The 13,065-nt window shown below is 50.0% G+C and overlaps 1 protein-coding gene across 3 annotated transcripts in view; it reads right to left on the bottom strand.

The window, feature by feature from the left end:
* Positions 1–2,429: 2,429 nt before the first annotated feature.
* The window catches only part of NLGN3 (neuroligin 3), a 51,752-nt gene continuing 41,116 nt past the window's right edge, over positions 2,430–13,065 (bottom strand). For all 3 annotated transcript variants that reach the window (XM_048514126.1, XM_048514127.1, XM_048514128.1), the window contains 2 exons: positions 6,105–6,894; positions 2,430–5,275 (listed from right to left, as the gene is read on the bottom strand). In XM_048514126.1, coding sequence (XP_048370083.1) covers positions 4,426–5,275; positions 6,105–6,894 — 1,640 coding nt within the window. In that variant the 3' untranslated portion in view covers positions 2,430–4,425. The remainder of the gene's footprint in view (positions 5,276–6,104; positions 6,895–13,065) is intronic.

Genomic DNA, 13,065 nt, shown 5'->3' with positions numbered 1-13,065 from the left:
CCGCAATCCAGAACCCACTTATTTATCGCAAAGTGCCAACACGGCAATTTAACTTGAATACTGAGGTTTTAGTTTAGAAAAAAACAGTTGGCTCCGAGGCGTGCGTTACTCAGGAGTAAGCTTGGTGGTAGTCGGTGGCTTTGCTTTGAAGCAACCCATGCAACTCTTCCAACGGGTGAATCATGACCCTAGGAGGGTTTACTCAGAACAAGCCCCATTGCCAGCAACCGAGCTTATTCCCAGGTAGAGGATTGCGCTTTTGTTCTTCATATGAAATATCAGTGGGGTTTAACAGCGCTTAACAGGGTTACCTACACTGCTTCCCCAAAACTAGGTCTTAGGTTTAATGCTAATAATCGAGCCCAGCGGCCCAGGCCAGCCTGGATGTGTGTGGGGGGGCACTCTGTTTGTGTGTGTCCAAAGAGAGGGCTCTGAGTGCCACCTCTGGCACCTGTGCCATAGGTTCGCCACCACTGTCCTAGGAGCTGGCTAGACTTAACTTATGCTAAGTACTATTTCAGAATTGCTAGAGGTGACTATACCTTCCCAGGTCAGCCCATCATCTATGGCCCCATCTAACCACCTTTGCAGCACCTGAGCCTGGTCTTGGTGCAGGTAGACCTATGCTGCTGACTAAACAGCAGCCAAGTCATTTGACCAGGGGTATTTGGCAAGCACCAAGTTTGGTCCTGAGTGCAGAATTCAACATCCTGAGCTCGTCAGCATGTTCTCTCTCCCTTTTAAATCAAATGTCGCATCCTTGGGGCTGAGAAGGCAGAGCCATGCTTGGTGAGAACTCAGAATCTCATGAAGATGGGGCAGGCCCCCCTCAGGAGTCAAAGTACATTTTGCCAAGCTGGCACCTGAAGATTTCCTCAGTGCCAGATCATTCGTACAGATTGAATAATTCAGTTTTTTCAAGGGACTTGCGATTTTTGTGCATTTGTTCACTTTTAGCAGTCTCGGCTAAGGAAAGGAGTGTCATTCCTTGAGACAGTCAGCTTTCCCTCCAAGCTGTGGTGCTGCTTGTTGTATTATGCCTTTTCTGCTTTTTTTACTGCCAGATTAAGAATGTTTCTCCAAATAGGAATGATGCTGTTTTTAGCCATGGGATCAGGGACAGCCCACCATCCAATCAAAAAAGGCACTTTCATGCCAGCTTCCTGTCCCCTAGTGAAGCAATGGGGTTGAACACAAGAACCCCAGGAGTTTGTCAGGCTAGACGTGATTTGGAAGATCAAGCATTGCTCCCAACAGATTCTAGTGATAGTCCCATGAATCTACCTTATAATGAATCAGACCACGTGTCCATTAGAGTCAGTATTGTCTCCTAAGACTGGCAGCAGTTCTTGGGGTCCTTCATATCCTTACTGGTTATATTTTAAATGAAGATGCCAGAGATTCAACCTGGGAGATTCAGGTGTTCTCCCACTGAGCCTCACAACCCCTCCCCACTAGTCCCAGGCAGGTCCCTGATATATCTGTGCTCAGGCAGCAGGGGGGGGGGGGGCTTCTTTAAAGCAACATAGACCACTAGTTAATCTATCCTATACTCTTTTCCCCAAAAAGTGACAGTAAATATGTATATTAACCCACCATTTCCTGGACCTTCTTTGTAGTAGAATGCTCCACAGAGGCCCTGGTGCCTACCTAGTTCTTCTGGAACTCGGGCCTGGAGTTCTGGAGGCAGCATGGAAGACCATGTGCTTGCCCAGGGAGCTGGCACAGTCTTCCAGGTAATGGGAACTCTGTGAGATCAGTAATATTCTAAGCTTAAGAGCCTGCCCTACTTTAACAACTGATAGGGTATATACAGAGAAAGGGACAGAGGAATTGTGTTTATCTCTCATTTTTTTAACCCCTTGTTCTATCTGGTGCTGTGCTAAAAGTACACTTGTAAACATTTTCTTTTTAATAAATACTTTTTAACATTGGATGCTGGTAGCAGTTCTCTGTACCACATAGACGCCCACTGTCTTGGACATGCTATTTTAAATAGAGGACGCCAGGAGGAAGGCTGACAGTTAACAAGCAGCTATTCGTCCAGGGGTGCACCAGGCCATAACCCATCACTGTGGTACCCGGGAGGGGGGAGGGGGAGAAACAAAAGCTAGGCCTCAGAGTTGGAAAGGAAGCTGGGGAGCCCTAACCCTCCCCAGTGGAAAATTCCTACAGAGGTCAGGTGGTGGCAGCAGTTACCCTGGAGAAAGAGAGAGAGCCCCTCCCAAGAGAAGCTGACAGAGGGCTGGGTGGAATAGGGCCTATTGTCCGCTCTACTGGCAGCACTATCTCAGATAACTTAAAACGGATTTGCCAGAGATTGAATCTGGAACTTTATGCATGCAAAAAAGACGCTCTGTAAACGTACCAATGCCCTTCCCCAACTCCTTCCCACTGTTCCCTCAAGAACCAGACAGGATGGCAGATGGTTAAAAATACCCCCTCCGTTTTATTTGGAATTCTTTACTCTGCGCAGGTGATTGACAGGGCTTAAATACATTCTCAGCCAGAAACACTCATCTCCCGTCCTTACTCCTGCTAGGTAGGATGTTGCCCTCTACAGCAAGTCTGCAGCAGGGACAGGGTGGGCTGACTCAGTGCAGAAGGGTCCACCACAGCCCCTTTCTGACTACTTCGGCTGTGGAGCAGAAGCTACCAGGCTTCCGAGCAAGCCAGACTACATCTTTTTGGCTCCACCCTCACAGCCGCCTCTCTCTGGGGCCCCAGATCTCCCATTTCTACTTCTCCAACCTGAGAGCCACTTCCTGAAAATGGATCCACATGTTCTGGCCTGTCTCCTGGGCAGTGGCAGTGCAGTCTGATACAAACCAGCCTGGCTCCTGGCCAATGGAAGGCTCTGCTTCAAGACTGTTAACCTCAGCCACCTTTTTTGAACTCCACCCCGTATCTACCAAGTTTGACCTCTGATTAGTGGGATGACTTTCACTCAAAAATCCATGAGCCATCTTGACACCTCTTCCGTAATGCAACTTTCACCCCTCTCAGTATCTTGGAGTGGGCAAGGCTGCCCCCTAAAGGAACAGATTTTACCCCAGGAGCTCTTGGCCAGCTGTGAGGGAGCAGAGCTGTCCTCCTCCATGTTTCAAGCCCCATTGCGTTTTCGCTGTGCCTCTGCCCTCCTCCAGGGCTTCTCCTCATCTCCACTTGGGCCACACCCAGGTACACTGAAGAAACTACAGCACAATCCCATTCAGAAAGAGGAGGAGGGTACAGGAGGCAGCCTATTGGAGGTCAGAGGAAGTCATGGGCTGGCAAGGAAGCAGAGGAGGAGTGAGCTAGCAGGGTAGGCTTGGACAGCCTGTGAAAGGGTTGAGATTTGGCACAGCGGGTGGCAAGGGTAGTGTGGTAGTGTGGTCGGAGCAATGGGGACATTGGAAGAAGGGAGAAGGGGTCCTGCTCATCTTCAGTTCCAGGTGGCTCGGGTAAGACTCACAGATATGAATGGCAACAGAAGGGAGTATCAAAAATACAAAAGGGTCTCGTGGCCAGCTCTGGCCTGCTGCCCACCCCGAGCGAAGTCTGCTGGTTTCTTGGTTTGGCACAGGTTGATGCTGGAGGGGCCTGCAGCACAGACGTGGCTGGCGAGTGTGTGTGTGTGTGTGTGTATTCATGTGTCTGCACGTGTGTCTGTCCCACTGGCTTTATCAAGAACACTTAGTTTAAAATCTTTACAAAGGACCAAACACAGGCATCTCCGTTAGTGTTTAAAGAACTAAAGATCTGCTTTAAAAAACCTCTTTTGGAAAGAAACAACAGAAATTTTCTCCGCAACACGAAGAGTGTGGGGTAGGGGTCGGAGGGGTAGGGGACCAGACAGCACCTGTTGGACCCAGCACCAAGTCCAGGCTCTCCAGAACCCATCACCAGTACTTTGGGGGAGGGCCGTGCCAGACCACGCCTGCCTGGTGCTCCGCGGGCACGGTGCCAGCAACTCCAAGCAGCTGCCTCTCACGGTGACTCGGCTTGCGAGAGCAGTTCCCACGGCACTTTGATTGGTAAAACTCTAGTGATGACAAGTGAATGACAGCTGGATGACCATTTGGATGGTGCCTGTTAAAGCTCCGCCCCCCCTCCCCAAGCAGGGTCAACATGGCTCCAGAAGGCCCTCCAGGACAGAAAGCCTCAAAGGCTCCGGATCTCCTCCTGTGCAGGGTGTGGTCGGACTTGGGGGCAAAAGGTGGGGTGGCTCTTGGAGCACAGTTAGCCTCCTTTGTCCTGGCTGGGATGTACTCCGTTGGGCCTGGATGGGTCCCGCTACCCCTGCTGGGCACTAGGAGAGTCAAAGCACTTGATACAAATGAAATCCCCAAAGAGCGAGCCAGAGGAGCTTGCCACATCTGCCCCCGCAGCGCCAGGTCCAGTGAGCATGGCGTATGTGCATGGGACAGCGGGGCGCTTGGGCAGCTATACCCGCGTTGTGGAGTGTGAGTGTGGGAGCCCGGTATTGCTGAAGCTGCCAGCAAAGGTGTTGTAAGGGTGCAGGGTCTGCAAGCCCACCAGGGAGTTGGGGATCATGGTGATCGTGTTGGGCGTCATGAGTGGAATGTCGTCTGGTGAACGGCGCAGTGTGAGTGTGTAGTCGGGTAAGGCGGTGAGACGGAGGGCGTCGTGAGGCGGCACAGCCTCACAGTCCCCATGGTGCGTCTGGTTAGCCTGCAGTGACGGCATCTCCTCCTCTGGTGTGTGGCCAATGTCATTATTGGTGGTGGCATGCTGAGGGCTGGGCTGGCGGTGAGTGTCCTGTCGCCGTTTGTCCTTGCGGTAATACAGCGCGGCAAAGGCCAAAACGTTGAGGAAGAGAAGCGAGGCCCCCACTGCGATGGTGACGCTCAGCTCTGTCGAATAGTCACGGGGATTCTCGACGAGCAGTGTGCCCGCACCATCCTGCTCCGGATTCCACTTCTCCTGGGAGCCCTCGCTGGTGTAAGCAGTGGAGATGGCAGGCCGCTTGGTGCTCCAAGTCTTGCCATTGGGCCGCCGGGTGATGTGTGAGTTCTGGGTGGTGTCAGGTGGCGGCACCTTGGTCGTGGTAGATGTGTAATGAAACATGTCGTGCAGGTTGTACAGGTGTGGGACCAGGTGTTTCCAGAAGGCAACCTTGGTGGCCCGGTAGTGGTCCCGCACCCGTGGCTTGAGGCCAATGTGCAGGTAGAGCTGGTCACGGGGATTATACTTGGACCAAGCTACCTCTTCGAAGCGGTTGGCCTTTGTATGGATGAATTTGGTGTCTTGGGGCACAGGCTTGTTTGGGTCCCTGAGAGAAAGAGAAACAGAAAGAAAACCGTATGCAGCAATGTTTGATGGCCACTGTGGGGTAGGGATTAGAATACTAGAGACCCGTATTCAAAACCCCACTCTGGAATTTTGAAGCTTGCTGAGTTACCTTAGCACAATCATATACTCTTAGCCACATCTACCTTACAGGGTTGTGAGACTAAAATAGAGGAGTAAAAAATGATGTAAGCCCCTTTGGGTGCCCATTGGGAGAAAGGTGGTGTGTAAATGAAGCAAATATTTAACAACGTGGTCCTCCAGAGGGAAGAAGGCCGCATGGTCAGCGTAGCTTGAAGAAAAACAGAAACCAAGAATGCCATTTTTGCTGCAGCATATGTGTTTTTTAAAAAGCAAACTTGCAGATATAGATAATGTGAATGGTAGGCCCTATCCTCCTTCTGAATTACCTAGTGGATATACAGGAATCCAGTTCTGGGAACAGACATGGATGCCTGTGTGATGTCTCAAAGTTGCTTTTCTGGGACCACAATACTATATCTCATCAACAAATCATCTGACATGTATGCGGGGTGGGGAGGGGAGGAGACTCAGTTCTGCTGTGGCAAATCCATTTTAAAAGACTCGGCTAGATGTATGATTCTGCACAGGAGCTAGCAGTGGGGCGCTGCTGGAGTGCACAGCTTGTACACCATTAAAAAACCTTGCTATTCCAATTCCTACCCCTTCCTTTGTTGGATGCTGGATAGCACAATTAGCTAACAGAGCGTCAGGATCCTCAACTGGATAGCATCCCCTATGCAGTAGTTTAGACAGGTAGAATATAGAAGACCTGGGGGAACTGAACCTACCCTGTCTTGGCAAAGTTAGTCCAGTAGGTCATGACCACAGCACTCAGCATGACGTCATTCTTGGAGAAGTTGCAGGGAAAGAGGTCGGTGGGGCCAATCATGGGAATCCCAAAGACATAAGGCACCTCATCCCCATGGGCAGCGTCAGACCAAGCTGGTTTCATGATGCTCTGGCAGTGGTGATAAAAGGCATAGAAGTAAGTGGGGGAGCCATAGCGGGCGTGGAGATCAGCGGTCACCACTGATGGTTCCACCCACTGGTGGTCAGTGAAGAGAGCCACTAGTGTCTTGCGGCGTGTCTCAGGGTTGTCCCGGTCAGCCCAGTCAGTGTACATGAACTTGATGGTCTCGCGCAGAGTGTCTTTGCCCTCAGGGTAGCCGTACAGGTTGTCCACAAAGTTGGAAACAGAATAGTCAAAATCGCTGCCTGAGACCCCATTCTCTTGGTCTACTACTGACTCCACAAACTTGAGGCCCTCGCCCTGGTTGACACCAAGCATAATGTCATAGTTGAGAAACTCGCCTTGCTCCATCAGGATTTCTGGGTCATCTGGGATGACGTCCCCATCAATGACGGGCCCAAAGGCCACATGGTAGCGCGCTGGCTGGATGTCCTGCTCCACTAGTTCCTTGGCACTCTTCTTTCGCAAGCAGTCCACCATGTCCACGGTGTCCAGGACATTGCAGCCCACCTTGTCCGCCAACAAGCTGGTGTATTTCACAGGTTGGTAGTTGACGGCCCAGCTTGACAGGGCTGAGCCACTCTGAATAATGGCTCTCTGGAAAAGGCCTGCAGAGGAAACACAGGCAACAGCAGACATGAATAGTCCATCACACAGAATCTAATGAACTCTCCCATAGACTGAGGAAACCCTTGAGATACTCCATTTTCTTACCCACAGTGTGTGGGGATCATCAATCTTAGCCTCTGTAAGAAAGTTAAGATATTCAGGTTAGGCTGCCCGCAGACCTGTTTTCCTCATGACCTTTCTGAGAAACCTCCTGACAAAGCATTTTAATAACTCACCAGAAGAGGGAAAGAAGGGGACTGTATGGAAGAGCTAGACTGTCCCCTCTACGCAGAATCAGGCCTGTGTTGTCTTTGTTCTGGAAGCAGAGCATTCTGGGCCTGTGGCATTAGCATAAGCTTGCTCCAATGCCCATTAATCCATCACCAGTAGCTCCTATGCTTGGCAACGCTGAGTCCCATTCCTACCCAAGCCGCCTGCCTCTGTGAACAGTCCAGAGAGGAGAGGGCTGGCACAAATATAGTCCTTTCACACAAGCCTGTTCGAGGCAGGCAGCTAAAGGGTTAAGCCTGTGCCACTTAACCCTATGTATTCCAGTAAGAACAGTTCTTACTTCCTGCCCAGCTGGGCCCCTGCTCTGTGCCAATGTGGGCTTGGAGAGCAAGACATTCCCCAGTGGCACAAAGAAGCCTTTTTGCTGGAGGGAACATGAGAGGCAGGGGACGCTGGGTCTAGGAAGCAGGCCCACAAAGGCCTCGGGGCTGGCAGAGGAATGCTGGGCCCTGAGCCAATGCCTCTTCCAGGCGGCTTGCCCTTGGAATACAAAAAGGCCCCAGGAAATACAGCCACTGCAGCTGAGACAAGAGGAAGGGGGCAGGGGGCACTGTTCCCCCAGCTCCAAGAGGCCTGGGATCTTGGCCTCAGCTCCTTGCACTGATACCTGACACTCAGAATCAGGGCTATGTCTACCCATCCTGCCACCCCAAATAAAGGGGGAGACCTACTCTTTTCCAAGCTTGCAAGGAATATCTATTTCAGCTGCTTTCTGCAGAAAAGAAAAAAAAACTTTATCCAGCTGTGTCTTTGATTAATGTTAAGCAGTTCCCACCTATATTCCTTGTGAAAAGTGATGTGGGGGGGGGGGGGGAGAGAATTAAGTCAAGTTTTTCCTGTTTCCACTCTCGTCTCAGCCACACATTCACTTAAGCAAGCCATTTTCTCAGCCTTTCAACTTCAGTGTAGGGTTAATATCACCAGCCTATTTTACAGGGCTGTAGTAAAAACACCACAACAGTTGCATGAAGTGTTTTGAGCACTCACAACATTCCTGCATGTGACACATCGTCCTCCTACTCCAAGTTTCTTGGTGTTAAAAGTTAGCACCTCCTGAAGCAACGGACTCGGCAGTGAAGAGAATGAGCAGTGAACTGGGGAAGCCCCTTATCAATCTGTCTGTCATTCTATCTATGCCTCGTTTATGTTCCCTGCCTTGACTTATTCCTGCCCACTGCCCAGCATTTGAGCTCTTGTCTTTCTCCCCTACCTAGCCCTTGGCCCAAACGTACCCGCTTCAGCCACCTGCCAACTGTACATTTTTCAGCTGATGGCCCCGCACAAGCTTAAACCCCACCTATGGCCATGCCCCCACAGGAGGTCTCCAGGATCCTTCTGGAGCATGACAGGCCACCAATAGGCACACGACACCTGTCCACTATGACACCATCGGTTGGCAGACACCATAGATTGTCTTTGTCCTGCACCTTGGAAAAGCCAAGAAACATCCATCATCTGGACACAAGCATAGCCAACAAGGTATTATATTGTTCATTAGCGCTTAAAGTGGAGAACAGCACAAACATTCTGCCCTCCACTTCCTTGGTCATCCACCCATTCCAAAAGTATGTGGTGCTTCTCTCTTGGTGTTTGTTTGCTATGACTCATCTTGGGTTTTGGCCAGCTGGACTCACTCCTGACATCTTTGTGCCATCCCTGTATGCACATCTACAGTCACACATACAACTCTCTATTTCCGGTAAGCTTGCCTTTTCATGTTCAGGCTGTTAAAAATCTCCTTGCACAACCGCCAGGAGCTCAGGGGATCCGTCTGGATTGTCCTTTGCACCAGAATAGCGTGTGGGCACGTCTCTGAAATGGTTCCCTTGAACAACCACTAACTGTCTCTTGATCCCCATGTCTGGTTTGTGGTTATATGCAAAGGACCCACGTCAACAGTTCACTAAAAAGATGTTCTAGCGAAGGCCTTGTTTCCACCCCCACTGTGATGGAAAAGTACAGAACAGCATGATTTGCACTTTCATGTGAAATTCAGTATTGCACTTTTACCTTTTCCTGTGCACACTGGCTGCACTGGAGTGACATCTGTGTTGCCCAGTTTTGTTTTGACTTTCATATTCAGTACAAGGCATATTTTGGGTTCAGGTGCTTCGCCTTCACCACAAAAACCACACATTCCAAAATGATTTCATAGCCATCAAGTTGTGCAGCCTTCCGTCCTATCCAAAAGTTATGCTTGCCCAGGGACAGGTATAATTTCACTGCACTCTTGATACTCTGGATACTCTTGAAAACACAAGTGAAAATATATCTTCTGGATGTGAAAAAGGGCATAACCACACTAGTATAGCCAAACGCTTCTCTAAGCTGCTGCTGCAAGATTTCAAGGATTTCAAGTTTTCTTATGCCCCTCGGTAGCCTTCCCCAGTGCTTTACTATGCTTACGTTTGGAAAATACTTCCCAAGGTCCAACCTGTAACACAGCCTACTAGCAAAACAGTTCGTTGCAGAGAAATCTGCAATAGTCCCAACTTGCTGCTTCCACTGAGACCAAAGAGACAACCATTCTAGCAGACACAGGACCCCACACTGGCAGCTGATGCACAATGAAATTCTCCCTACTGCTCAGTAGCAAGCTATCCCAAGAAAATTTGATTGCTTAGGCAAGCTCTCTGTTCACATCCTACAAAGCGATAAGGAAAAAATATGAAGATGTGTGTTAAAATGGTCTGCATCTCCCCTCCCCCACAACCCTTTCTGCTTTCCCAGTACTGAACAATAAATGGTTGTTGTAGCTCTTGATGCAGCTATTTGGTATTTTCTTTACTAGCTGATTTTGCTTCAGTGCTCACAAAGGCCATTGTCCCAAACAGGCACAGGTTTGCACTCTCGGGTCTTCTTGGTCTTTGCAATGGTCAAGAGGGGCTGTTTTTGTTGGGGTAACACCAGAAGCCAGGGCCTATCTTCTGATGCATAGTGACGAAGAAAACACCCCAGCACTGTCATTTTTGTTCTGCTCCCCTCTGTGGTGGCATTCCCAGGCCACTGACAAACCCACAGCTGGCCCCCTTCTCTCAGGGCCTCTTCTCCAGGGCGTGACGCAGGGGCCCTGCGTATTTCCCCTCTGGAGGCTGCCACAGGGGATGCATATTCCTGCCAGGTTCATTCTCCAGCAAACAAAGGATTCATCCCCATCTTGAGCTACAAGCTGATAAAAAAAAAAAAAGGCTGCGCAAAAGTAGCAATAGAACAAGCAGAATCTCTCCTACTGCACAGTGATTAACCGGCATCTATAGGGCAGCTCTAGGGCCAGGCCTCCACTCTGCAGGCAGAAATCCAGTTGCAGCTTTAATACATTAGAGCAACAGAGAGAGAGAGAGAGGCTGCAGTTCTGGGTGGGTTGAGCATATGCGATGTCTGAGCAAGGGCTCCCACCTTCTCCCAGCACACAAATACGCCACTCCCTCCCCAAGCATTCTAGATGACCCTTGATTAATGTAGCCATCTGCCCTTGCTGCATACTCATCTCATTAATTCAGCTCCCATTTATCTATTCCACCAACACACACAAACATACCCGCACACCTCCAAAGATCCCCTGTAGCGAGAGAGAGAGACATTCTTCGGTACAGAAACGAGAATGCGCTTGTCCTCCCACTTGCAAGCCTGCTGTCAAGTGTAAGACATAAGACTGCCTTGCAGTGAGTCAATCTAGTGAGCCCAGCAGAGGAAGCTCTGTGTCAGCTCTGCCACCCAAGAGCCTCTTCATGGGCATGAATTGAACCTGGGTCCTGGTGCATGCAAAGAAGCAATGGCAGTTCTGTGATTTTACCAGCACTCCTTGGAACAACCAACTTCACTGGGCAAGGGCATTATACAAAGGCAGCTGAAGGGACTGCTCGCAAGCAAGAGGGGGGCGGATTTGTCTTTGGAATTTTGAGAGCAGCTGAAAGGCAGCTCAAGGGAAGGAGAGGGGACAACTGGAGCATGCAATATCCCACAGACGGAGGGATGGGGTCATGGGGGAGAACTTTCCCCATCATTTCACAGGTCCCCAACTTCTGCTCTACTGCTAGGCTATGGACCCTGCCCACAAAACCTCCTCTTCCATGGAAATGGTTAGCATCCTGCGTCCTATTCATTCATCTTCAGTCATAATCCGTTTGAAGCATTTCAGAGAAGCATACAATTACCCAAGGCAATCAGAAAGAAGGGAAGCCTTGCTGGAGAGGGAAAGGAATCTTTTGCTCTATTTCCCTATGGCTACCGATCCTCCAATCTCAAATAAGTCAATGGCCCTTTGCGCGCTTACAGTTTGCGGCATGGCTGTGTGCTTCACGGCGGGGTCTCACTGTGTTTCCTCATTTACACACGAGGAGGTGACCCGCAGCTTCCCCTGAGCCTAGCCACCATATCCCCTCCACCCTGCCAGACTGAAGTATAAGCTGCTTCAGGTTTAGTCAATTTCAACCCTGGGAAAATGCCCTTGAATGGTCAGGGGCATTATGGAGAAATAAGTTGCTTTCCCCTAAAGAGGATAAACACTCAGTCTTTACTATGTTAAATTAAACAAAACTAAGCAAAATATTGGGGGGGGGGGGCATCACCAATGAGGTCACTGACACTGTCCATTAGGGGCCAGTTTTGCTTGTACACAATCCAGTGGCAGTTGTACTGAGACAGCGTCAGCAAGGAGAAAATTGGGTTTAGCTGGTTCCCACACTGTGTCTGATGACCCAGTTTTGAGTTCAGTTTGCCTGTTTTGGGTAGCATCAGCCTCACCATGTCGAGTGAGCCAGGAGTTCCTACTATATATATACATAAAATAATTAAGCAAGTAAGAACATAAGAACATGAGAAGAGTGCTGCTAGATCAGACCAGCAAACCATCTTGTCTCACGCAATGGCTAACTAGTTGCTCCAGAGGGCCAACAACTGGGCACAGAGACTGAGGCGTCCCCTGATGTTGCTTCCTGGCACTGGGGATCAGGGGTTGACTACCTTTGAATGTGGGGGTTCCCTTTAGCCACGATGGCTGCTAACCACTGATAGGCTTATCCTCCATTAAGCTATCTAAGCCCCTTTTAAAGCTATCTATGCCTACCTCTTCTGACCACAAATTCCAAATGTTAATCAATCGTTCAGAAAATAAGTATTTCCTTTGTTCGCACCTGGAAGGCGAACTTCCAGCTCCAATTACAAGGACACTTGGAATGGATGGATGTGCCTTTCTGCTTGGCAGGTGCAAAGAACCCAGAAGGATCTCACAGTTGGCTTGTCCTGCAGCTAGTATCTTTTGTTTGAAAAAACGCCTTTACATCAGATTTAACCCCTCTTGGCCTTTTGCCATTTCATGGGCTATCAAGTTGCTTTTCATCAATGCAACTGACTTTCCCCCTTAGGCCAATTTTACAGCTGCCAGCATTGTGCCCTGGGCCGTGTATAGCTGACCCCATTTGCCTAACTTGGCCTGTGGGGGTCTATCTTGTGGTCTCCGAGCCTTGAGAGTTCCTCCTGAGAGAGAGACTCAGATGACAGACCTGGACACAGACTTTGTATTTTCCCCTGCCATCAGGACCCCAGCCTCTTTATACCCTTCACTGGTGCTTCCCCACCCCAACTTCCACCCCGAGGTCCTGGCCCTTCCTCCTGTGTGCCTTCCTCCTTGACTACTCTTTGCCTGCTGGGCAATACGTTGGGATAGGGGTGGCAGTCAAGCAGCAAGGCCCCCAGATGCGCACACCCCTTAGCTCCTTGCTGTCACCGTGCGCCTCCTCTTCCCGCGTCCATGACATGAAGTCCATGTTGACGTACTGTGGCCCTGGCCGGTGTTGCAGGGCACATCTGAAAGGTAAGAGAAATAGGTACCATCGTAAGATCCTGGTGTGATCTTTTATTCATGCCATCCATTGGAAGGG

The sequence above is a fragment of the Sphaerodactylus townsendi genome, linkage group LG13, assembly GCF_021028975.2.
Source record: "Sphaerodactylus townsendi isolate TG3544 linkage group LG13, MPM_Stown_v2.3, whole genome shotgun sequence".
Taxonomy (NCBI): Eukaryota; Metazoa; Chordata; class Lepidosauria; order Squamata; family Sphaerodactylidae; genus Sphaerodactylus; species Sphaerodactylus townsendi.
The sequence above is the reverse complement of the archived record's forward strand: the minus strand, read 5'-3'. Positions and strand labels throughout refer to the sequence as shown.